Raw genomic sequence first — 27,543 nt, 5'->3', positions numbered from 1 at the left:
TTCGTACGAAATTCGGTTACAATAGCTAAGAGGATGAAGAAGGCGTATTGTTCATTGTGACAAAAGTGCAATGACGTTTCAGCAAAGTCAGTCGGTCGTTTATTACAAATTTCTTTTATTAAATTTAAAAGAATCTTCTACAAAGCGTATTCTAAATATTCTCGATCATTAGTCAGCATCTGCAAAAGCACGATACTTCTTTCTTCGTGAAAGAGAAAGAGATTGATCCTTGTGTCTGCTTTAAGACAATAAAGTAAAACAATGGTCAATGTAACTTTATGATGCAGGAGCAAGCAGCATTGAGAGAGCCCGAAGGAAATGCCGGACTTTTCTTGAAATGTTCGAGGAACTCGCCGGGTATCGCGCAGGAGAACAAAACGTAGACGAGGCATGGGGAGAAAAAGAGAGGAGAAAAGCTTTGCTACAGGCGTCAGGATGAAGGTACACGTATTCTTTTTAAGGCGGAACACTTTACTGCCGCTCGTTTCAGCGGCGGTAATGGAGGGAGCCCCGGCCACCCTCGAGGAATTAATTCGGGGCTAAAGCCGGGGCGGCGCGAGAGCCATCCCCGCCGATATCGAGTCGCTCGCCCGCAAGTGTTAGTGTCTACTTACCACTCCTTCAGTTAACATTTTACTTTAGTTGACCGCATTAGAGCACGGTCTCTCGTTTCGCGGAGACACCGAGGCGATTTCTAATTTAGCCACTAATTTAAGCGTCGCGGTGATAGTCGACTCTCCCGGAGAATCAGATAGTGAAATTTCCACTCGTCGACGTGAGGCAAGATGGAACTATCCTCCTTCAACAGGATTCCATTTCGCGCGAGACATTAATTTTCTTATCCGCATATGGCGTAATAATAATTACAACATTATTCTAATTTATATGATTATATTTTGCATCATTTTATTAATAATTGTAGCTAGAAAAATTTCTTTCTTAGCGATGGTTTATTTATACGGAATATTATTCTAAAAATATAATGCATAAGCGTAGATAAAGCGCGATATTTAGGTACTTGACACAAGTGTAACCGTGATATCAGCGCATCGATTACTGAAACGCTCGCGCATCCCTCATATCTCTCGGAGAAATCTTATGCTCTTTTAACAGACGGTATAGGACAGCTCGTAACTCAAGCTTGTCATTGTGCTTGAATTTCACTCGCCGCAAACTGCGGGATGCCTGCCGAGCGAGAGCCTGTGGTGGATGCATACCTCGCGTCCAGCCTCACTTCGCCCTGTGTTTAAACTCGAAAGTCCCAGAACCTCCTTTCTTCCTACTATTTACCATGATATCCTGAAGATTCTTGACGCGGTTGTGCCGTCTCCCTTCCCGTTTGCCTCGTCGAAGCCTCTACTATTCATCCCTCGAGACGAGCAACGGTACCCGACGTCGGCGCGAGCGAGACGACTGCAAAACGGCGGCTAGAATAGAGACAGAGAAAAAGAAAGACAGAGAGAGAGAGAGAGAGAGCGGTGACGCGACGAGATCGAATCCCCACCACCAACGTCACGGGAACGGCCGAGAGCCGAAGCTCGCCGAGGCGGCCGCCGCCGCCGCTTCATCGTCAGTCGCGCGCGAGACGTGCACCGTGCAGGGTTGTGTTCGCTCGCTCTCCCTTGCTCTTTCCGCCGATTGTGCGCGTGGAAAATCTCGAGATGCGGCGCAGCCGGCCGTCGTCAATCGTGCGCGTGCGTTACATCAGCGTTGCTTCGCTCGATCTCTCGATAATACCGGGAGTCTGTGCTCGGCTAATATCATCGTGATATATAATCCTCTCGTCGTGAGAGGGAAGAGTGGCGGGCGGCGGTGATTATCTCAATGTGTGGGTCACATTGTTGGGCATCCCACAAAGCGTTGGCTGATCGGAGATTTTAGTGAGTAATAATCTTCTTTTCAATCGATTATTATAGTGCATCGGATAAGGATTTCAAAGTCACGGGTGTCCGGAAATTTCGTGATTTTTGAAAAAAAAAATCAGGAGTGTCCGATATCGCGGATCGTGTAGCTAATGATGAGTTCAATTCCGGAAATTATCTCTTCGTCTTATCGGCGATTATCCGTTTATCGTAGCATCTCTCTCCTATCTTTCCCGGATATCTGAATAATAGCGGTCGTGTAGGGAGAGACTCGGCGCTGATATTGAAAAATGAGTCGCGACTATTTACGGGTAACCTTGAGCTTACGATTAGAGAGACCACCGAGCATAGAGTTGTGCGGTGACAACTCTTTGTTACGCGACGCGTGCGGCATGTGATATGAGACTCGTGATACGAGAGAATACGTGCGAGTATCAATATTCAACGGATCTTGTTTTACGCGAGAGCTCGTGTTTCTCTTTCCGCTCTCTTTGTATTCTCCCTCAATCGACTTTATCGGGAGAATCAGTTATCGCAAATCGGTCCCGCTACGCGTTTGTATCTACACAGAAAGTATCTCTATAAAAAAATCCACACACGCAGAGTGTCTTACAAAATACATAACACATGTATATAATAAATGGGCGATAAATGAAGGAGCGAAAATGTCTCTCGATATAAGCTAACTTCTCTAAAATTCAACCAACGTTATTCATTATATCGTTCTTGGACATAAAGATTAAACGTTTCAGGCTCTCGACCTAATAACCTTATTATTGCCTCTAGTACGCGCACGTGGCGAAGAGATCGTAATAAAAATGAGATCATAAAAAAAAAAAAAAAGATTTTGATGCGCGAGAGAGCTTCGCCTAGATTGCGAAAAGCCGGCAAAAGCGTTTCATCATCCGCGTTCAGATGACGATAACGAACGATTATTCGCGGGTCATCGCATGCGTCTGTGTCGCGTCATCGAGGGATCGTTGGCGCGCGCGGTTTACGTCGATTTCGACGAACTCTCGACCCTCGCAATCGTCGCACGGGTACAATTTCCGCCGCGAGCACTCCTGTCGTCTGTACATCCTCCCCTCTCCCCTTCCTCTTTCTCTCTGTCCACCGCGCTGTCTCTCCCTCGAACGCCGGCTGGACCTCTTTGGTGCGTGCAGTTTCCGCGTTTTGTATCGCGCAGCTTGGGCGCGGACGGAAAACTCGCCATTCTTGTACGTGTGCCCGCGTGTATGTATTTTCGGTGTCGAACAGATCGATCGGTCACAAACCGTTCCCCTCCCCCTCCCCTGTGTTTCTCGTTGTGTCGTTCAGTCGCGCTCCTCGTCCATGTGACTAACTAACGACAATGATCCGACGTCTAGCATCGCTGATTATTTTTCGGCCATTGAATCATTCGGATGCACGCTTGTTTCGGTAGCTAGCTTTGTGTTTTTCCCTCCCCTTTATTCGATGTGGACCTTTAGCTATTTTAGTTCGAATCGTAATTGAATGAATAAATCTGCGAGCACGTGGAACCGAGGCGTTTCTCGAAGAGCGTGTACTTTTTCCGTTATCATTTTAATTTATACACACGCGAGGCTTTTAATTAATTAACCGGAAGTATCAATTGGATGTACTTTCTAAAGCCGATTAGCTGCGATTTGATTGGTGAGGAAGTCGCGGTGAAAATGTCAGCAACAATGCTTTGTCGCGGGTCGGATGTAAAAATAATGGAAACTAGACGACGAGTCTCTTTCTCTCAAGGCTAACAGACCGCATATTATCCCTCTCAGAAACATAGAATCGCACACTCGGTTTATCTACGTCATGTTACCTCGCGAAAGTGTTTATTGCGCCAGTAAAACATCTTTCGAAGACTATAAACACGGACGGCCCAAGGCTTCGTTCTCCTTTCTGATCGCTTCTTCCGCCAAGCGTATCTATTTCAATCTACGAGTCCCTATCTATCATTCTGTCTTACGTTCAAGTTCTGTCTTACGGTTCCAATGTCTCGCCTAACTTCCATTTTTCTACGACGCAGATCAGAGACGGCGTAAAATAGCAAAGATCGTGTTAAGAAAAACCGTGTGAAAAAAAAAACCCGTAATATTGATTTAATTATTTCCGTCTTGCACGGTCAAAGAGACTGAATTAAATATAAATCGTCGCTCTTCGTATATATCTTGCGATCTCATTCGTTCTCTCTTATAAACTATCGTGAATTTACGATGTCGGAATTTTTGATGTCTAGAAAGCCGGAGGGGGGGAGAGGAGGTAAATCGCTGGGGAATTTTCATGTTCCGTAGTGAGGCCAATGTATTAGTTATTACGTAACTTTTCTTCATCCTTATATAGCGTGAGGAGAATATGTTTCTTCGAGTTTGGAAACGAACCTCACCGAGCTCTGGTCTCCGTATATGAGAGAATCATATGTAAGAGGAGGAGGAAGGGGTCTGTTTTTTTTTTTCTTTTTTCTTTTTTTATTGATAGTGCGACGATCAAACATGGACGTGCGCGAGCGATGTAATGGGAAGGGAGATATAGGAAGGGGGTGAAAAGGGGGAGGTCCGTCGAGAATTTCCGAATGCAGCAACATACCGACGGGAAATCCGCCGTATTTATAACGGCCGCACGTGCCTCTCTCTCTCTCTCTCTCTCGTTCTCTCCTTCGAGTGGCGGTGATGAATAACTGATGCCATATCCAATCAGTAAATGGAATCCGCGCGCGGCCGTGGCCGGAGAGAGAGCTCCTGCTCCGCTAACAAGAATTTAAGACGCGAATTTCAGAGCAAATCTCGCCCTACGTACATACACACATATACACAGATAACGCGAAATTGTACACGAGATACCAAGATTCGCGGCGAGGGTCGTTGATCTTACATCCGACAGTAGAATTGATCACGATTAATTTATCCGTCCCGGAATGGCATTATTTTTGATCGAAAAGAGATGCAATTGTCTAGCCAAGTAAATTCATTTACTAGTTTTGTCGAAATTATTTCTGTCTGCCCTTACGACGAGGATACGGTTGTAAAACTTGCCCGCTATACACTTGGCTATGTACAGTTTAATTCGTTAGTCGACGAATTAGATCTTTAATATTTAACGCAAGCTCTAGCGGGTACATTTAATATGAATACATTCAAGCGAGTTTACCAACACAAGAACAGCAGGCATCTCTCCGTAGTTGAAATTAATGTATAACATGCGAGTAATATTAAACAAAGCTTGAAGTTTTAATAATTCAAATGGAAATTTTTGCGCATAGGGGATATCAACCTCCCTCGATCTTGAGCTTCTTCTTAATAATCAAGAGTTTTGACAAATCAGCCGCAATATATATAACGTACAAAATTAACAATTTAAATGAGAATCAGTATACTTTAATAAAGTTAACATTCTCTATTAAAGTCTACTTATAATTTTTATCATTTCCATTATCAACACTGGCATACATCAATCTTAAGAAACTCACATTACGTAAAATTCGCAACCAAAGTTTTTTTAGCGCTTTATTATCGTGTCTTTGCGACGATCGAGAACGAGAGAGGTTCTCTTAGTCCAAGGTTGAGAGATCATGCGTGTTGTATAATAGCCACCGCGGTTCAACGAGATCTCGAAACAGAGCAGGGCCGTAGGATCGGGCACCTGCTCTCTCCATGCTATTTCCGTACACGCGGCGATTGAGCGTGTCGGCGAGAAGACGAATCGACGCCAAGAATTCTCGCGAATGATCGAACGCAAGCCGCATCCTCGTAGCTTAGAGTAGCTTTGAACTCTGTGCGTTTAACCGATCGGTGAATGATCGTTATCGATTTTAGTCAAGTCAAGTTTCGGCGCGAACGGACGGACCAAAGCGCGCGACATTTCGACGTATAAAAGTATCGTATTTATAGGCGTTGTTTAGATCATTATGCTTGTTTTAATCGGTAATTTATTATATTTTAAAGAGAAAACATCTTTTTTTTCCCTCCGTATTTGAAAGAGAATGTGAATACTTGTAAAGAAATGCGCTTGTGTACGCTCAAGGATTACTGAGAAACTGATAAGAATACTGTTTGACTTGGAATAAAAGCTATAAAACAGCGATAATGTTGTAGAAAAGAGAGTTGATATTTTAAGATTTTGAGATTTATCTGTAGTTCGAAATACATTTTTCATTTAAAACAAATCTTGAAGAAAGATATTTTTGTTGTAGCGTTGTTTAGTAACGTTTATCTCTTCTGGTTATATCTCATTATTACGTAATTCAATATTTTATAACTCGACTGACTACGTTATTACATTGTAAATCTCTTCCACAATGTATTCTCTGTGAAAGAACATCTATTATTTGTGGACCGTCACCATGCCGGGTTTTCTCTCCGACATCTCACGAACAGGATTGACTCATCGCCGAGGACGAAAGTTGAAGGAAGCATCGGCGAAATCCGGAGAGAACAGGGGCAAGTACTATGCCCGGCTGGTCGTTATCAGCGTCTGTTATCGACATAAGAAAGCGGTTGACAGAATTTACCGAGTAACCGACAGCAGGCAGGCCTCATAGGATGCTTTGCACACAGTCCGTTGTGCTCTCGAACGTGACTCATTCGGTTCGCCAAAGGAGAACGGAAATCTTGTTTATTTGAGAGACAAAGAGAGAAAGAGAAAGGAATGCTTGTCCTTTGTGACGTTTATCGCTATGTTCAATTGTCCCGAACAATTCGTCGTCCTCGTTCTCCCTGATGCGATGCGAGATTATTAGTCGACTAAAGATCGCGCGCGGCAACACACGTGTCCCGATAATCAGGTCGAATATATTTAATCACGTTGTGGATAGAGATATTTATACGAAATGATGAGACTCTATAAGGAAGAGAGCGATTATTCGTAGAAAGTAAAGATGTGGAAGATATTTTAGAATGATTATTTAATATTAATACGTTCCAGGTCCTACATGCTTTTCTAAATAAAAAAAGATATTGAGTTACAATATATTATTCTATTATTGTATTATATATTATTTGCGCTCGCGCACATGTGCGTTAAATTATAAAAATAAATTCTAGATTTTTTTGTAAAATAGAGAAATAAAATAGTGTAATTGTTTTCGATTTTATTAATATATTGCTGAATGAATATTAAATTTGTTTTTTCATACATTATTATGGGATTTTTAATGAACAATATATATATATATATATATATATATATATATATATATATATATATACCATATAATCAACTGCTTGAATTTTTTTTTCAGATACAACTACTCTTCTCGTGAAACAGGCATTCTAGAGCGGAATTCTATCTTTCGATGGCCATTTCCCGTGTTTGAAGCAATGCGTGCCCAAAGCCCCTTATCATTCTCCTGTCCGGTGTAGAATTGTTAGACGACTGGACGGAGAACTGATAAGGGCCCGAGGGTCACCGAATCATCGTGGGACTGGATTCATCGCATACTCCTCGTCTGCTAACGCCAAAAGCACGTGGAGAGAGCAGCATCGCCGCGAATTAATATTTATTATAACAATTTGTTATTTAATAAGTTATCAATTATTAATTTCTCACACATTTTTAAATTTTTAGATTGACGATGAACATACATAATCAAGAGTAAAACAATATATTTTACAACAAAATTAGATTTATATATAATTGATTAATTAAAAAAAGATTATTTACTAATTTATTTTTATGTATATCTTAGAATCTATGTATATGTGTGTATGTATTTAATTATTAAAATAATTTTAAATCATATTTTTATACATAATATTTATATAGTATGAAGGATTTATCAGGATGAGAATAAAATGAATCATAATTCTAAATAAAGAACTGTTTTATTATAAATACAATAAATAATACAAAAATCTGGTAACTCCTATCACTTCATTCCTCTATATACATGTTAAGGATAAATCTATTGCATCAGTCTATGCTTTATGTTAAATAATTATTTGTCGAATACATCATTTAACGATAAAACTTATATAGACTTGTTTTAGAGGAAAAAAAGATTTTAAAAACGTATAAAATAACATTTTTTATGAATGTCATCTTTACTATCTATAATGACTTATAAAACCGATTCATTCGACTAAATGATAATCACTAGTCATTCGTTAACCGCAGAATTTCATCAATTACCAACGCGCGAACGTTTTCGAAAGCAATTAGTTACGTTCCCGTACTTTTAGATGCCGCGTTTTCCACCTCGTAATTCGGATTAATCTGAATGACTTGCCTAGCCTCGCACAATTTCCTCGGCTGATTTTGCACGATAAGTATTTGCTTCGTTTCTTCGGGTTTCTCCGGCAAAAACTGATTAACCCCCACGATCTTCAATGCCGGCAAACTTTTTATAATCGCGTTCGGAAGTGCGAGATTTGCGGTACCACAATCCACTTTTGGAAAGATCACTGGATTCTTTGTTATTGACACAGCCGATGATTTCTTCACTGGCACCACCGGGGTCTCCGTGTAAGAGGTTGATCGTTTTACGGGAATACTATTGGCCGATATCGGCATCGTCAACACGTCCGAATTATTAATTGATATTATTTTAGGTCCAAGAACTATTCCATTTCCTAATTATCAAAATTAATTGAAATTAAGATTAATTGAAATACATTGTTATTTAAAGAGATATTTACTGAGATATAAATAAGAGTAGAATATTTTAAAAAGAAATATGCAAATTCATGCTAAATTATCGATGTGATAATTTTTATAGAATCAATTGAGTTTGAAAAACCGAGTGATTTATTAAATTAACAACTTGCCTTTCTGCATAGCTTTCGTAATCGGACAATCTTTGTGCGCCAATAAAAGAGTCTTCAGCTTCGCCACTTCCGAGCGTAGAGCCTTTACTTCCATTTGTAAAGCTGCATTCGCCTCGTTCACGTTAGTGACTGTTCTTTGGAGGTCTTGGATCCATGCCTTTCTCTTAGCCCGCGCACGCATAGAACTGGCACGATTGCGCTCGAGAATATCTTTCTTTTTAAGTTGATCGTTTGTTTTTTTGATATTTTCTTTTTTTGATATAGCGGTCGCATCCATTTTTGCGTTTCCTTCTATCGGTTTTTGATTCTGTGCGTTCTTAGACAAGGTTTGTTTCAGCTTCTGTAATGCAATTTCTAAGAGATTCATTTTGAAATGCCAATTATATCGAGGTACAACTTAATATAAGTTACCATTTTCGCCAAGGATAATCTTGAAATCATAGTTTTCTTGGATTCCGATTTTACTGTGCATCGCAAAGCCGGTTCGGTTTTTATAACGACGGTTTGTTGTTTGGCGCTAACGTTGGCCACATTAGAAGACTCGGACACCGCTGTCGCAGATAGTTGCATCAATTTACCATCCGCCGTTTTTAATAACAGTTGTACCTCCTCGCCATTGATAGACCTTCGCAAAAGAATTGATAGCTATAGAAAATGCCATCGTAAAAATTTTAAATTTTTAGATTAAAAAATCATGTATCTTATAATTGGCTCAGATAAAATATGTTATAAAAATTTAATTGCTCTTATTTTCTCTTAAGCTACTCAATGTTACTCATAATAAAATGTATGAAAATATTATAATAAAAAAAAGAAATTCTTACAGATGCGACGAAAGTTGTGTCGGCGAAAGCTTAGATGTTAGGAGTGTATTTGTATCCGAGACAATGATGTTTGGTGCAAGAGTATTATTTTTCACAGATGTAATGTTTGTGTCTTTCGTCAATTCCTGCGTCTCATTTGTACTTATTTTAATATTGCTACATTCGTCCGATTTAGTAGTATTATCCTCCTCTGTTTTTTCAATAAGAGACACAGTTGAAGGGCAATTTTCAACATGATCTTCAGAAAGGATTTGACTACTCGCAGGCAATACATCTGATATATAAGGAAAAATATGTGGAGTATGGAGTGTATCATCTACAATTCCAGCCTGCAAAAAATGATTCTATATCATATACATATTTCTGGTATAGGTTTTTTTCTATAAAAAAGACAAAGAATGTAAGTTGTTTTTATAAAATTTATATGAATTATATTTGAAATGTGCATTTCTTGTCGTACCTCTGGAACTGTAAGTGTGCCTGTATTTCCAGTCTCAACAGCTCTTCGAAATGTCTCTTCGAAAGGATTAACTTGAAGATCTTGAAATAAACCAACTTCCTCACAATTTTTAAAAAATCTTGTCGGCGTTGGAGTTTGATCTGCTACATCATAAATTAATCTTTCAATACATCTATCTTTAATATGGATAAATCTCAAGTTGTCAAATATATCTTACCAACAAACCCAGCACTTTTGGAATTATTGCCCAGATTAAGCATCATGTCATGCTTCTTTTTGTGCATTGTTAATTGATCCTCATTCGCAAAACTCTGTAAATGAGAAATAAAAAGAATACAGTCTCCTTATAGTTATTATAGTTCTCTTAAGCGTTTTGATAATCTAAAATATGTCATTTTTTTCAGCGCAAGAGAATTGTCACTTACCATATTACAGCCTGATGTGGAACAAGCGAAGAGCTTCTCTGTATCAGTCATTGCAGATATATTTTTATGAATTCTGTATACTCCGGACAGAAGTATAATCCCAGTTAGAGAGCGCGAATGTGATCAATAATTACTGTTTACGAATATCCCTATCATTATATAATATTTAATTCCTTAATCTCGATATAACTAATAGAATCACATTTGCAGGTACACAAGATTTGGGCTGCGTTCGGGGAACACGCTTTTTTCGCTTGGAATCAGCTGTAGCCATATTGGTATGCTGTTTGACACTAGCTCTATTGACAGATGCGTGCTGCCATCTTATACAAGGAAGAAGTGAGAAAGAGTGAACATCTCATAGTTGTAGTCGGTATTATCAAAACGAGTATTCAAATATTTTTTTCATATTACGATCTTTTATATATATTTTCTTAATATTATATCTTTTTCTATTTAATCTATTTTCTTATTTAATTTATTTTTATATATTTTTATATCTGTTATTTTTCAGAAGCAAAAATATTTAAAATTTTATCTATAATAAGTCTTTCCCATAAAATTATTATTTAATAAATTTAATGTAATGATAAAATGTATGTTGTAATATATATATATATATATATATATATATATATATATATATATATTTAAATATTGCAAAATTAATATGTTAACAACACGCATTATCGCCTGCAAAAATCGATACTAAAAATCACATCTTTGTATTTCTGTCTGTATTATCTGTATAAATTTGTGAATGCACTTGATTAGCGTTAATTAAAAAGTTTTTAGTTTTTTGAAATGTATATGTGCATAAAGTATTAATAAATGTTAATTTAAAAAATTTAAATAGATATTAAATATAATTAAATATTAAATAGTATAGAATCGCTATTTGGAATAAAAGTAGAGATGGTAAAGAGTTAACAATGATTCTTAATGATGTTTTAATTTATATTAATTATAACCATCACGGAAATATCGATCAATATGTCTAATAATCATAGTCTTTCCATCTCATGATTTATCAATAGGATTTCCTAAATTATGTACATAAATAATCCGCGCGGAGTCATCGATTGATAGCCAATAATCATAATCGTTTCATTCTCATATATTAGTCTAATAGAAAAATATTCGCTTGGGAGATTCGCGACACGTCTCATGGTTTATCGCTGGCATCCCGAATTTCCTGACCTAAATAATCCGCGTGGAGTCCTCTCGACCGAGTAATCCACGCGGAGTCTTCGACCGAGTAATCCGCGCGGACTCTTCGATCGATGGCCAATAAACGTAGTCGCTCGATCTCGTGATCCAATAGAAAAATCACTTTTGCAAGTATCGTCGAATCGTCAATGTCATTTCGCGTCTTATTGGTTGCTGGCGTCCAGAATTTCATCTCTCTTCATCTTCGTCGCGGAGCCTTTATTTCCTCGCACGACCGAGCACGGCTCGGCTTCCGCGATCCCTTATCGCATTACACACGCGAAAAAACTAAGCAAAAACACAGCGGCGCCTTTGACAATTTCGTACAACTTTCAGTAAGTGTCGCATATCACCGATTAAGATGAGAGATAATCGGTTGAAGTGTAAGATCGGTTTTAACGTGTCACCGAATTTCTTATCTCGCACACATGCGTCACGTCTCAATTTTAGTTACTCGCACAAACTTATTTCATATAGTTTAGTTTCTCACACAAGCTCGCGCTTATGACATCGGTGTAGTTACGCGAGCATTTTCTTGAAAGTCAATTCATCGACAGAAGGCGCGTTTTTGACATCTTGCGATTAAAATAATAATTTGCATAACAAGTAAATGTTTATACAGTATTTATGTCCGCTATTAATTCTCAATTATAAAATAATGTTTTAATTGACGCATATTAATATTAATCTGCTGACAATTTCAACTCGTTATATTGTGCGTATTTGTAAATATTCTTAATAAAAATTAATTATTTCTTAATAAAAATTAATATAATAAAAAATATAATAAAAAATTAATTCTTAATAAATAATAATATTGTATTATTTATTATTTCTCTAATATTAAAGATATGATCTCTCCCATTTATATTGATTCTAAAACACACAAATACATGTAGATATACGCGGAGTACAAAATTTGAATGCATAAAAATTGTAAGGTGTATTACGAGAGTGGCATAGAAATAGCAGCATAGTAATGACATAGAATACCTGGCTGAAGTACCTTGGTAATGACGTTTGTAAATTTATGCGTGTCTTTTCATTATGCATTATGTCATGCTGTTACATAGCGAGTTGCATAGACACTTCGTTTGAAAGCAATGAAAAATATACGCGCATCTTTTTTTTTTTCAATGATTCAATGATAACATATGAAATACAGGTGGGATCAAAATTTTGATATGTTCGATATGTATATCGAAATAAATTGTCAGGCGATAAATAATTAAATAAAAATCTGATAATAAAAATATATAATTTATATCCGATTTGATTCTAACGCATTGACATGGAAGATGCACTTACACGATTAAATGTATATGTATGACTGAGAAAGTTAGAATCTTTAAAAAATCTAATTTGTATTTATAAACGAATAATTATAAAGAATTGTGTATCGGTCGAAAAAAATGTACAACGAAATAACGAGGTTTCGAAGTGAAATCTCGCGCGGAAGAAAACAAATTATCTCGCGCGATTATAGCTTTCTGTGAAAGTAAATTTCAGAATCACCAATCTCACGAATAGTGAATCATACGATGTGATATGTATTATCATAATTACACCTTTTAAGAAAGGATCCATGTCAAATGCACGCAAGAATTTGTAATTTAAATTAAAATCGTGATTTATGGAACATACATCGTTCTTCGAGATCTGCAAGATAAACATGTGTATAAGTGATCCTAATGTAAGATTAAAAAAATATCAAAATATATATTCACAATTTTACCATAAATTATTAAATAAGGAAAAATTGAGGAAAGAAATTAATTAGAAAAAATTATTTAAAAAATTTAATGAAATTAATAAAAATTTAATACGAAGTAAAAAAAAGAATTTGTAATTTAAATTAAAATCGTGATTTATGGAACATACATCGTTCTTCGAGATCTGCAAGATGAACATGTGTATAAGTGATCCTAATGTAAGATTTAAAAAAATATCAAAATATGTATTCACAATTTTACTATAAATTATTAAATGAGGAAAAATTGAGGAAAGAAATTAATTATAAAAAATTATTTAAAAAATTTAATAAAATTAATAAAAATTTGATACGAAGTAAAAAAAAAGGCGAAAAGAAGAGCTGAAGAGAAAGTGATGTTTTCGTCGAATATTTTTTTATCTGGAAAGAACGGATGTAAGAAATTCTTATTATACCTGATCGTAACTTCACTGGGGATAGATAGAAAAGGAACGCTTTGGGCGCCTTGGGCCTATCTGGAGAGAGTGAGGACAGGCTAAAGAGAGTGGTCTCGGATGCTGATGTTTCTGTTCCTCATCAGTAGTCAACTGTGTGTCACGGTGCTCTATTCATTGGCTTGTAACCTGATACAAGCGATGATACATGTGTCTCGTCGCACAAATATCTCAAACAAATTAGATCTCGAAGTAACGTTCAAACTTTCTTGTATCGATAAAAACATATATTCGTGAAGTGAATTTACTCCGAAAAAACGCACGCAAAGTGCGACCGAGTCTTTAAATGTACGTGCGTAATTTTGATAACATTGTATCGATAAGAGTGTACGAATACATTGCACTCATATACATTGTGTATAGAATTAATAAATGTATGTGATATATAAATTTATAATAGATAAGCACAAGCGCGAACCATTGGTGCCTATATCAATCTGTGATAAAGGAAAATCGATTGAATCGGGGAGAAAGCACGAGCCCTTTCGCCGGTCTCTTCAAGTGTTACATCGTGTTCCGCAGACGGTATCTCAAACACGCTGTTGGCCTTGATCTTGATAAAAATCCAGGTGAGGTTGTTGATCGCATCGCACCGCACCGCACGTGCATACAATTCTTTAGAACGTGACGATCGATTCGGAAAAGCCGTCCTCGTTGATGCAACCATGTATGCAGCTACCCGCTCGTCCGTGAAAGTGCCCTTGCTACGTGACATTGATTAAAGTTTTCCACGTGCCTCTCTGTATCTTTTCTCTTTTTGCATGTTTAAGGTTCGCAGCTCGAGTCTTTGATCAAAAATTTGTAGAAAATCCATGCGCGCTTGAATTATTTAAATAATATGTATTTTCTAACAAGATATAACAAATATTTTCTCTCTCTCTCTCTCTCTCTTTCTTAAATACAAGAGCAAACTCTTTTATTGGGGATAATGTGCGTTAATTAATGTGCGGCAATGATTAAAATTAGAACTAGATTGAATTAGACTGAATATATTAGATATATTACGTATGCGCGCGTAATCATTTTTTTGGCTTACTAGGTAAGAGAAGAGCCTGAAGAAAGTCGAGCGGTCAAAAACAATAGCGAGCCCGTGTACGAGTTTTAACTCGGAGCTCACGGTATGAAATGGTTGAAAGTGATATTTCACTCTTTCCTTCGTCTTCAATTCGCCGGGTATCATTTAAGCGAACTAGCTGAATTTCATTAACGAAATTGCAGCATTTTTTGACCGGTATTACGCGAAACATTATTATTTCACGAGCATTATAATTTCTGTAATATTTTCACGAAATAAAAGGCTTTTTTTTATGTATGACACTTTTGACCATAACGAATTTAATTAATGTTAATAAAAAAACTTATTAAAAAAAATTATTAAATTAATAAATATATACGTCACATATTTATATTTATTTATAAGTTTTCAATATCCGCAATAATTAAATACCTCTTATTATTATACATAAAAAAAAAATTAAAAGACTTTTCTAGATGCTCTTAAACGTAATCTAGTGCACCGGGGACACTACGGATGCGTTCACCATGGCGAATCGTCGTCGTTGTCAAAGTCGAAAGTTACCGGCTAACTTTCACTAATAACCCCAAGGAGGAAGAGGGGGTGGGTGGGGAGAGAGGAGGGGCGGGGGAAGGGTGGTATAGCACCGCGCTCGCGCGCGCCCGCGTTCCGCACGTAGACTGAACATTACGAAGCACTAAAAGGCGTGCCACTTGTCTCGGTGGCCTGGTTTCGTGTCCCACTTTTGTGTCGGACTGTACGCGAACGTCTTGGACACGCTAGGGTAAACTCGCGCTTACGGTACGCTGTTGGAGGGAACGGAGCGAGGATGTGGACGAAGAATTGCCGGGTGCCAAGATCGACAGGGAAACCGGAGATGAGCGAGTCCGCTGTCATCGTTGTTAATTTTTTTTGAACATTTTATCTGAAATTCTTGACGCTAAAAATTTTTTTACACGTAATCTACATATTTTATTTGATCAGCACGTGCAATTCGTGCAATTCGGGAATATAAACAAAAATGAAATTTATTATATTTAATATTATTATATTATTAAAATTGATGAAATTTATATATTATTAAGTTTAAGAAACAAAATATGATAAATATATAGTTTAGTTTAAAGAAATTTTGCGTTAAGGAATGACACAATTAAGAAATTCTGGACGAGTCGTGTCCCGTGTTAATCCTGTCGCGTGAAACAATTGTCTGATTCTCACCTCCAGATAATACGGCACATAATCTTCGTACAAGATGATCGAAAATAAGACGGTCGCATTCAAACGACAAACACATTAGATTCACATAGATTTTACCACCTATATGAGCCTACTAATTTTATAAATTTTATAAATCTCTGAAAAATAATAAAATAACGCATCATATAATACTTAGGCACACTCGCAAAAATCATCGCAAAAAAGAAAAAAAAAAATTCAAATCTAATCATTAAAAAAAATTTACAAACGAACTTCCGTCTAAAATCTAATCATGTTATACGAGGTGGATTTTTCGGTTCCGGTTAGCAATTACCACTTTCCATCGAGGTCCATCGAGTATTATTGAGATCCCTTTGAACTCGCGGCTGTTCGATTAAACGCAACGCTTGCGCGATTGTAAAACAAATTTTACTTCACCCGATTGTAACGAGCGGGTCGCGCTGTGTAAAAAAATTGTAAAAAGGCACGATGCTCTTTTTCATTCGAGTATTTTTTTTGCGCTTTTAATAGAACAGCCGCTGCACGAGACAGACAGCGGAAAACTCTGATATCAAGGTGAAATCGTGGAGGAGACGGCAAAATGATCCGGTGCCGGATCAGATATCATCGAACATAATCATCGGCGAATGACAGTGGCTCGCACATTCATCATCGACGGCCGAGGAGAGAAATGATTGCTCTCAAAACTGGAGCGCTTATCACGCTACTACTTCTCATCGCTAATATTTGCTGTCTCGCTAATAATAGAAAAAACAATCGATTCCTGAAGAACTTTGGTAAATAGATCTGCATAATATTTTTAGTAGTATTAGTGAAGATAATGATTTACTGACCTAAATGTATTTTTTTTTTTTTTTTTAGATCAGTTGGAAAAAATAGAAAATCTCGAAAATGCCATCAATTCACATGGACAGACGAGATTCTTCGATGAACTTGGATGTAAGTATAACATTATTATATTTAATAACGTTATATTTTATATTTTAGATTTTAGATTTTATATTTTATATTTAAATATTCCACAAGATCTTAACTGTTTAAATCACGTTATCATAAATGTAACGGCAAGTAGGTGTTAAAATGAATTTTAAGCATTATTTCGAAAGAGAAAGGCCATTCGTACGCTACTTTGAATAATAAATGAATTTCTTTTCCCAATGAAAGATGGACGGGGCTTGTGCCACCTTTGACACGTTTCACTATCACAATGTTTAAGCACGATTTAAATACAATAGTTCAATTCGAGAACGATTGATTATCGTGTATAACACTTGATTATCTCTCTTCGTTAAAATTAATTTCGATTAATAGTTATGAGAGCAACATGAAAATGATATTCAATGCATTTACTCGTATCTCTGAGTAATAAAGAGAACTGATTCGATTGCAAGAAGATTTTAAGATGGCAAACCGGTTGACGTTCACCGGATATGCATATTTATAAACTAAGACAATGACCTATATTTTCATTTTATAAGCAGTTCAATGTTTTTCATTATCTTGCATGCAATAGTTATAATTAAATTAGCTCAAAATAAAAAACGTCATTATTTGTTATATGTATAATAAATCAATGAATCCATAAGAATTATTTAAAATTATAAATATATAAATCAATATTTATTATTACAGAACAATATATTTAAAAAATATAGATATTTAAAGAATATAGGTATATATTAGAAGAATCGATAAAAAAGTTAAAGAGAAAAATTCTTTTTGAATAATATTTTATTTGTTGTCGCAATCATCTGACATTTCTCACAAAAAGAGATCGCGAGTAATATTTTCTACCGTAAACGTGAGGAGAGCACGAGAAAGATTCACAGTTGAGTTAACAAGGGAGACGAAATCGGAATCGTACTTGAGAGGCCACTTACTGACGCTTACTTTCTACAAGAATATTTATAATGAAGCGCACGGAAGCTCTCCGTTTTCACTGCGACCTCAGTCGATCTCGTCTCTGTCGTTAAAAGCGCGTTTTACTAGTTTTACATCTTTCTTTTTACTGAAAATAAAATATGGTATTCTAAATTACTTCTCTCACAGCAGTTGCTGAAATTTTAATTAAGTCAATTAGCGACGAAATTATTCTATGGTTTAAGTAGCATGGTTTAAGCGTTTAGTTGTAGTTAATTTCTACTAAATGATAGTTGATTGCATTAATGCAAATACTAGTATTATTCTTTTTATCTTACTCTTTCTTAATTGAACTTAATAAGTAGTATAGTAATGTAGTAGTAAAATAAATATATTCTCTGTGTGTTGATGTTCTACGTTAATTTACTCTCAATGGTAAAAATACTTTCAGTGAAACCATGCGATGAAATTGGGTCGCAATATCTCAGTGTGTCAAATCTATTTGCTGTAGTCATTTTAACCATTCAAAATCACACGATTTTTCGAAAAAAAATTCTTTATTTATAATAACAGTCTATGTTATTTTATTTATATATGTATGATAAAGGTCATTATTTATGAAAAATTATTCCGCGATTTCTGAATTTTTATTAATTCGTCTTTGCTAATAATAAGATTAATAATATTAAACAATAAATGTATTATTCAATTATTTTTCAAATATGACACATCGTTGACAAAATTAAATTCCAATAGAAAAAAAAAAAAAAAATTCATTGAAAATACATTAGAAAGTATACAATTCTTTGAGAGGTAATCTTTTTATCTTTTTTTGACAGTAATAAAAAATATATTAATATTTTTAATATATTAATATATATATTTATATATTAAAAAAAATATATTAATAATAAGCAGCACATAAGATAGCTTAAACAATTTGACAACGGATTTATCCAAGAGGTGACAATGTCCATCCCGGTTTTTCCCCACCCTCGCGAAGCAGCTGCGGCCCAAATCTTGATGAAGTTTTCCCGCTATTCAGAGTACGGTATAATCCCGCGTCGCGGCAAAATAATTCGAAGCAAAGAAAGAAATGGAAAATAAGACGCACCGCGATGCGTTCGGACGATGGCCAAGGTGGGGAACCAATGTGGGACCAACGGACGACACTGCCGCCGCCGCCGTTGCGGGAAAGCTGATGCCGGTGAAAGCAGCGGACGCCTCCTTAGATCCGAATCGAGACTCGTGGGACATCGGCTTGAGCTAGTCCACGTGCAGAAGGCGTGCACTGTCACGGCTTCTCCGTCACCTCTCGGTGAAGTGTCATAAAAAAATCTCCGAGACCTTTGAATCGCGTTCTCGATCGTACATACGCATTATCTGATTTTTGAAAAAAAAAAAAGACTGCGTCGATTATCATCTTGGGGTTTATAAAAAATTTGCAACAAAGTTACTCCGAGAAGAAGTGTTAACAAAATGGCGGAAAATTTACATTGGATCGTAAGGATTGTCCGAGGTATGGCATGTCTCGCCGGAGCCTTCGATGAAGCTAGAGATTTGTGAGAAAAACTCGACCGTGAATCTGTTATCGTATAAGACCATTATAAAGGATTTAAAATTTAGAATTAATTGATAATTAAATTATACTAAGTGTACTCGAAATCAAAGATTTTTTAAAGATATTAATTAATCAATATTAATTAATCATCGAACCGAGGGTGGAAGTTATTATTCGTAAAAGAAAGAAAAACAAGAAGCTGACGAGCCAAAGAAATTGTAGGCTAATCAATTAACTCCTTAAATGTTTATGCCAGTGAAATTTAAACTAGTCAAACCTCACAAGGGATTTTACAACTTCCAACTAAATCAAGTTTCTCCTAAAATAATTTCGGAGAAGCTCGATCTAGTCTTGAAATCCACTCCACTCATCTTCGTTGTCAATCGTCGTCAGTGGTTCAAAGATGAACCATTTTTGAGTTATTATTATTGTGGTGCGTGGTCTTTTGATCTTTCCCATGTGCAGTGAGATCGCGATGACGTGCAAGGTATCCACGAAATAATAAACGAAAGTCACAATCGACCATGAATATCGTGCTCGGGATGCTTCTGATCACCATAGCCGGCGCTCTCGATCATCATGACAACTATTCGTGGAAACGCAGAGAGGACATCAAGATCGCGGCCGCGAGCCGACCAGTTTCATCAATTAAGGTTAAAGAAGCTCGGCCGCAACGATCCAGCATACATTCGACTCATAGATCGAGATCGTCGAATCCGTTCAAGGGCGACGTTCTACAAAATTCACCGAGAAGATTCACGGCTGCCGAGAATTCGGACGAGCAGCAGGATCTCTGGAACCTCGGCAGCGTCAGGACGAAACAGGATTCGACGCGCGAAAATCGAGCCATTGAGAGCACTCTGAAGAACGTGATCGACAGACCATCCTTGGATAAAGTCGAAAAGTATCAATACTTTTCGAATTTCCCATACGGCAGTGATGAAACCGCCGACGTCATATTGGAGAACGCGGAATATCCGCAGAATACAGTGTTCTCCAAGAATATTCAACAAGATTTCCTGGATCACAATGCGAAAGAGGAGGAGAAAGAAATAGATTGGAGCGGGCAAAATGTGTTCCAGAAAGACCCGAAAGACGAGGTGGAGGAAGAAACTAACGTTCAGGAATTTCTAGACGAAATTAGCCAGAAGAAATTGAATGGAGAACTCGAAGAACTGTTGAGCGGGCATCGCCAGGGCAGAAGAAGGAAACTCACCAGTCAGCAGCAAGGTGTTCTGCTGGTGGAAACGCTCAGGAAGAAGCGAAATCACACCAATGATCATCGAGGGCACGGTTCCAATCTCCAGAGCGGCCTTATGGATATGCTGGGCAGAAGTATGTTTGTAAGATGGAATGGAAATATTGTTGCTGCCGGTATTATCGAAAGGATTAAAAGTGCTTTCAATCGAATAACATATATCGATCCTGAGAGTGAATTTTACAGGTTGCTGCGTATCAAAAAAAAAAAAAATATAAAGAGAGACATAAAATATGAATGAAAATAAAATATAGATATATAAAAATAAAATAATATAAATGAAATATATAAAATTATACGAAATTAGCAAAAAGTGATTCACCACCTTATATATGATGCTTTCGAGATGTCATTTATTGAATAAACACGTCGATATCGTGACAGATTTTCACAATCTATTTTTCCATATTATTGAAAAAAAATAGATCTTTTTTCTTGACAAAATGTTCTGCTAGGTATTCCTTCTAGGTATTAATATTAAAACCGTTTATCTACATCAATATCAAAACGATCCATCATAGAGATATTGACGTTTATACGTGAAATCCAACAATCTGTTTCAGTGATACCGCAGACGTGCAAGTATAAAGGTACGAAATTCGAGTGCGGCCTTAGTATTAGCTGCGTTTTAGGCGGTGGTCGACCTGTCGACCTCTGTTCCGGAGGCTTAATATGGAGCTGCTGCGTGGACGATGACGATATACCTGAAAAGATACGACCGACTACCGGCCTGCTACAGAATGCCAGTAAGTTATTTTTGCGGAGCATTTTTCGAGCCATGAGATATCCGGTAGCGTACACTCCGAGCAGTAATTTCTGGCTGACAAAAACGAGTAGATTTTAATTGATAAATTTGCAAATTGTCCTTTGTCCTTATCATTTAAAAGCGAAGGAAACGCCGTATGTTATTCCTACGGAAGAATCTTTATTCTAACAATGTGCCTCAATTAATTGCTCGAGGTCCTTTTTATCTCCCTCATCGTGCCGCTATAAATTTACGACATCCTCAAAGAGAGTCCCTGTCCTCGAATGTCGTTAAACCGAGACTTCGTGGTTGTATCGCGCTTTCAGCGCGACTTATTTGGGGGAGGGAACGACTTCCAGTAAACATACTTAAATTTGATTAAGGCGCGAATAATCTAATCTTGATCTTTACTTGTAATAATTATCTAAAAAAATGACGCATATTTTGCGTGAAGTAAAATCGGATAAAAAATCATACAGATGATTATAACTTAACTTGCTGGGAATGTATGCATGGGTAACGTCGTTTCAACAGATTAAATGAAAGGGTTAAGGCAGTTAGATCGGGAGAAGGTTGAGAACATCTAGTTTATCGTTTAACTGAAAGGAGACACTGGCTGGAAGTAACCTGATTTCTATCCGGCGACACGTCCGAAATTACACAACCAACAGCGTCCAGCCAGCCTAGAGTATATAGTGTATACACGCGAGCACACTGACTGAGTATACGGCCGGCACTTTCAAATACAGTTATTCACACCTAGTTTGCGACGGCAAACGCGTTACGAGCCCGCAGAACTTACGCGGCTTTCTCAAGCCGCAAGCCGCAAGTCGCTCACCGTAACCGCGCGACCATCAATACAATAGCGCGATTAGGAACACGACGAGGAAATAATGTCACCGACGAAACAAGAACAATTACAAATTATCGCGCACACTGTCTCATTATATTATTTACAACTACTTATACAAATAATCCGAATTATATGTGCGATTTTTTCCGATGAAATCGCTCCTTTGTTATAAACGGAGACAATAGATTACACAATAACAGTACAGAGAAAATTATATATCCATAATATTTTTAATCCTTCAGCTATGAAATATCATTATACATGCCCAATTATCCGCATATTAAATCGATTAAATTTAAAGTACATGTATAATATAATCGCGACGTTACTGGACGTTAACGCGACGCGAGTGAGATTCCGAATAGCTAACAGCGACATCGTTACGTTGCCCAGCGTTTTCCATAAATCTCGGGCACCAACAGCCGTACGTGGATGACGACGTGCACATTTACGGGAGCGTAAGACCGTCGCACGGCCAGGGGGGCGCCCATCGGCCCCCTGCTTTCAGCAAGCCGACGAATCTTTACGATCCGTCATACGCGATCTGGAATCACGATCGGCCGAACGATCTCGGCTACGATCGACCCACCCGTCCTCCCTATCACGCAGTCCAGGTGGACTATCTGCAGGACGAGTACGACGGTGCCTATCCGCCTCATGCCGCTTCCGGCATACACGTGCCGGCGATCGAGGACTCGTCCAACGCCGCCGTGGACTACTCTAGATACCGTGGTAATCGCACGAGAATGCGCACGCAAACTCTTGCACCGATATGTGTCGAGCACGATGTGTGTCGAGATTTTTTATGAAAGCGATTAATCGACGAGTTCGGAGTTTCCGATGTCGTGTAGGCGCGCAGAACCTCTGCCACGCCAGTGCGTTAACATGGAAATCTGAACTCATCGAAGTTAGAATTTAAAAAATGTACAGTCCCAATGCCTGATATCGAGTTTATGCTTTTTTTTTTTTCTTACGGTCGTTGCGCTTCGATCGTTGCAGCGAACAGAAATTTTCGATGTCTTGATTATTGTCTCTGGATACGCTCGATGTCGACTATACTGCAATCGATTGACAAAGCACTAGATTAGAAAACAGATATGTTATTATGCGATCTAATAGATAACTATTAGATACGATAAAAAAAGTAATTTCTAAAGCGTGCAGAGACGGAATTATAGCTTCAACGAAAATCATTACGAAATACATGATTACGAGACGAACTGTGACTATATACTATATATTTACTATTAAATATAGTAAAATATAAATTGATGACGTAAACTATCGATCTATGATGAGTCCAATAAAGCCCGAAAAGTTTCATGATCGAGACAATATCGAAACAAGCACGCAATCCTTTGCACGGAAACTGCACGAGAATGAGTACTTCCGCCGTCACATCGCACATTCTGAACCGCATAAAGCTGAAAAATGATCAGAAGATTTGTGAAGAAAAAAAATGAGAGAAAAATATGAAGCATGACTGTACAGGAGACAAAAAACGAAAGACATAAAAAGCGAGAAAGACAATACTGAATAGAAGACACAACGAAACAGAAAGAAATAAATAATTGCATTCTTAATAATTCTCTGGTTCTCTTAAATATTAAACTGTAAAATAGAAATATGAGATAAGATAAGGATAATTGAAATATAAAAAGTGATTAAAATTTTAATATTTTTGAGAAAAATATAAAACTTTGGAATATATGTGTGTGTGTATCTGTCATTTATACATACAATTGTATATTCACATATTTATATTATAAAGATTCTATTCGTGTCAAGAAAATCTTGCAGTAATCAGTCTTGAATAATTTGTGTATCGCGGTAATAAAATTACAATATATTCTCTGAAATTGCGTGAACTTTCTACGCTTATATTAACTCGCTATACTATTTTCTGCTTTCTGTTCTCTCGCCAAGGCGCAAACAACACTCCACAAAGAAAGTTCAACTGCACACAATATAATTGTAGAAAGCATGAGTTGAAATTTTTTTCAGCAATATACTTATCCTCTCTATATTTCGTATTTTTATTTTCTTACTTACGATGCGAATCGCACAAGCAGCAACTCTTCAATCTTTCGTCCCATCCAGCGAAACGTCACCTCGCGCCACATAATGTCACAAATTATCAGCCACTTCCCTTTCTTACGTTTATTTCCGATCGTTAATAACGTCGTCGTCTCGTCGTTTCAGGCTGCGGCGAGCTTTACACGAGGAGCAACAGGATTGTCGGTGGTCACTCGTCCAGTTTCGGCAGCCATCCGTGGCAGGTGAGGTCCTTCTCGCGCAGTTTCCTCCTCCTCGTCACTACTCGACCACCATAAATATCTCTCGCCAAGCGACACACTCTTCCTTTCCTCTGCATTATTCATCGAAAACGAGCCATCAATTTGCGCGTCTAAGCGAGGAGAAGAAAGAGAGAGAGAGAGAGAGAGAGAAGAAGGGAAAAATAATCTATTAAATCTTCTCCAAAGGCCCGCCAGCCGTGACACGGCCTCGGATGTATATTTCATGTAATGTACTATTAAATGAATCTCTCTTGACATTCACTCTGTTGCAGGCCGCTATTATCAAATCGGGATTTCTCAACAAGAAGCTATCTTGCGGCGGCGCCTTGCTGAACAACCGATGGGTTGTCACCGCGGCGCATTGTGTTGCGACGTTAGTATCGTGACATACTGTCATAAGCGGTATGATGAGAAATATTGATCGATGCATATTTTGTGTTCTAGGACACCCAATAACAATTTGAAAGTTCGACTTGGAGAGTGGGACGTTCGAGATGCATCGGAGCGACTGCTCCATGAAGAATTCAACATCGAGAGGAAAGAGGTTTTCGCCTTTAAAAATATGATTTTTCCTTTAAAAAATATTACGTACCTTTTTTTCTTTTTTTTTAAATATCGAGATTTTTAAAGCCTTCTTAATCTGAGAATATATTTATAAAAGTTCAGCACGTACAGTACATGAAAAAAAAAAAGAAATATAATTAAAAAAATTCGAAATACTTTCTTTTACACAAATTCCTATTGAATTAAAAAGCATGATCATTTGATGAACAATCATGTTAAAAGTCGTAATAATAACAGGTACATCCACAATATTCTCCCACCGACTTTCGCAACGATGTGGCCTTGGTTAAGCTGTCTCGGACGGTAGCTTTCAAGCAGCACATTGTCCCGGTTTGCCTGCCGGCGAGGAATTTGAAGCTCTCCGGCAGAACCGCAACCGTCGCTGGTTGGGGACGAACCAGGCATGGTCAAACTTCGGCACCATCCGTTCTTCAAGAAGTCGACGTCGAAGTGAGTTCACTCTCGGCCGACGTATTTGCCTTTGATGATAAAACGCTTTCTCGAGAGCGAATTATATGCTGCATAACGTATATACAATAATATTATTTTTTACGCGTAATGCATACTTCTATTCTATATCTCTCTCTCTTTTTTTAATTTCAAATGATATTTTACACATTGATGTATCCAGAAGAGAGATGGATATATAATATTATACAATATATATATTTAATATTATTATATAATATTAAAACGCTGTATGTGTGTGATAAAAGTTTGTTGCACGATATTATTTTTTTTTTTTATTTAATTTATTTAATCTAATTATATTATTTAATTTAAGAGATTAATGATGAGATTTATGAGATTAATGATATTATTTAATTTAAGAGATAAATAATTTTTATTATTATGATACATCATTGTGTTATATATTTTCGTTCAGGTAATACCGAACGAGAGGTGTCAGAGATGGTTCAGAGCAGCTGGAAGAAGAGAAACTATTCACGATGTATTCCTGTGTGCAGGATATAAAGAAGGTGGACGAGACTCTTGTCAGGTAATGAGATAAAATGCATATAAAATTGTCGAAAAAAATATTTCCTTAGAATTAAATTGATAAGTTCGATAATTCAGCTAAACATGCGTGTAAATATGTGGAATTATATAAAATATTATGTGTTACGAATTAATTTGTAATAGGGCGATTCGGGTGGACCGCTCACGATGTCGGTGGAAGGCAGACACGTTTTAATCGGTTTGGTTTCCTGGGGCATCGGCTGTGGTCGCGAACACTTACCCGGCGTATACACCAATATCCAGAAATTCGTACCCTGGATCGATAAAGTTATGAGCTAAGCGGATAAGAGATATTTCAGTTCCTTCGAAGGTTGTGGGTTGCTTCGCCCAAAAGAAAGAAGAAGAAGAGGAACACGCGAGAACGACGCGGGGACAGTTACCAAAGTCTTGACTCATTCATTAGGAACTTTTGCGATCGTACTTGATTATTCTTGAATGACAGGCACTCTCTCGAAGGTGCTAAAAACATGATGTTTGTTGAACGGCGTTGTATAAAGTATATTCAAAGCTGACAATGAAAAGTGATAAAAACTATAATCAGTGTATCCCAATCATTTTGCTCTGCCAGGAGAAAGTTGTTGTGAGATGTTGATCAATAGCAATGAATGGGATATTTGATAAAAAGAACATTTAAGCTGCTTTTAAGCGTTGTTGTTATTCATATCGCAAATAATTTATTATCATACATATTAAAATTGAAAGATGTAATTTGTTTTTGAATTTAGTTCTGTTATTTAAATATTTGATTTAAATATTAATTCAATATAATAAATTATTAAATTAAAATGTTTTTACGATAATTACTTATGTTAGAAATTCGTAACAATTCGATTTAAAATATTGCATATTTTAAAAGTATGTAGAAAAAATATTTACTTCAATGACACGTGATGTAATATAAGTGAGAATTTATTAAATTTCTCTTGAGATTTGTGCATAAAAATTTATAATTTGTCAAACTTTTACATGAAATATACATACTTGAGAAGAAAAAAAGGAAGAAAGAATTATCTCGTTATCAAAAATTTCGATAACAATAAATTCATTGCCAACATTATCAGTATCTTCAGTAATTTTATATTGATTTTTCGATGCGTATGGATAAACAAGTTTTTGCTTTAAAATGATAAATATAACTTTTATTTGCGCTAGCGTAGCCCACGCATGCAATTTATTCATAAAAGATTTTTCAATATTTTATTATTTTTATTTAAATATTTTTATAAAATGCAGCTCCTCGCTTTTATGATAGATATAACAGAGATTTCTTTAACTTCACATGATTATAGATATGTACTTACTTCTTTATTTTCACTCTTGCCTCCTGTTATCGACCATCTGTAAGAATGGGCACAACCTATCCACTCACCCATAAATGTCCTACGTAAGATAACTGAAAACCTTCA

The 27,543-nt window shown here is 36.9% G+C and overlaps 2 protein-coding genes and 1 pseudogene across 8 annotated transcripts; 2 read left to right on the top strand and 1 right to left on the bottom strand.

Annotated features, from left to right (window-relative positions):
• The first annotated feature begins 281 nt into the window (after nucleotides 1-281).
• On the top strand, nucleotides 282-7,660 carry LOC126857482 (uncharacterized; annotated as a pseudogene).
• On the bottom strand, nucleotides 7,660-10,696 carry LOC126857441 (cyclic AMP-dependent transcription factor ATF-2). 2 transcript variants are annotated; one of them, XM_050606868.1, is made up of 7 exons: nucleotides 10,330-10,696; nucleotides 10,122-10,215; nucleotides 9,905-10,047; nucleotides 9,445-9,773; nucleotides 9,032-9,245; nucleotides 8,621-8,960; nucleotides 7,660-8,425 (listed from the first exon to the last, which is right to left on the bottom strand). In XM_050606868.1, exons 1-7 carry the CDS (start codon nucleotides 10,378-10,380, stop codon nucleotides 8,016-8,018), a joined length of 1,581 nt encoding a protein of 526 aa, XP_050462825.1. In that variant the 5' UTR covers nucleotides 10,381-10,696; the 3' UTR covers nucleotides 7,660-8,015. The 2 variants fall into 2 exon arrangements, with proteins under 2 accessions (XP_050462825.1, XP_050462826.1); XM_050606869.1 differs by having other exon boundaries at nucleotides 9,905-10,044.
• Nucleotides 10,697-13,848: 3,152 nt separating this feature from the next.
• LOC126857427 (serine proteinase stubble) lies at nucleotides 13,849-27,055 on the top strand. Of its 6 annotated transcripts, none has more exons than XM_050606846.1 (12): nucleotides 13,849-14,031; nucleotides 14,144-14,312; nucleotides 16,495-16,755; nucleotides 16,841-16,918; nucleotides 21,222-21,404; nucleotides 22,650-22,988; nucleotides 24,459-24,535; nucleotides 24,826-24,926; nucleotides 24,998-25,097; nucleotides 25,355-25,567; nucleotides 26,004-26,117; nucleotides 26,261-27,054. In XM_050606846.1, exons 3-12 carry the CDS (start codon nucleotides 16,650-16,652, stop codon nucleotides 26,414-26,416), a joined length of 1,467 nt encoding a protein of 488 aa, XP_050462803.1. In that variant the 5' UTR covers nucleotides 13,849-14,031; nucleotides 14,144-14,312; nucleotides 16,495-16,649; the 3' UTR covers nucleotides 26,417-27,054. The 6 variants fall into 6 exon arrangements, with proteins under 6 accessions (XP_050462803.1, XP_050462801.1, XP_050462802.1 ...); XM_050606844.1 differs by having other exon boundaries at nucleotides 16,490-16,755; XM_050606845.1 differs by having other exon boundaries at nucleotides 13,849-14,312; nucleotides 16,490-16,755.
• Nucleotides 27,056-27,543: the final 488 nt, after the last annotated feature.

This window comes from Cataglyphis hispanica, chromosome 21 (assembly GCF_021464435.1).
Source record: "Cataglyphis hispanica isolate Lineage 1 chromosome 21, ULB_Chis1_1.0, whole genome shotgun sequence".
NCBI lineage: Eukaryota > Metazoa > Arthropoda > Insecta > Hymenoptera > Formicidae > Cataglyphis > Cataglyphis hispanica.
This window is presented reverse-complemented; position numbering and strand designations above follow the sequence as displayed.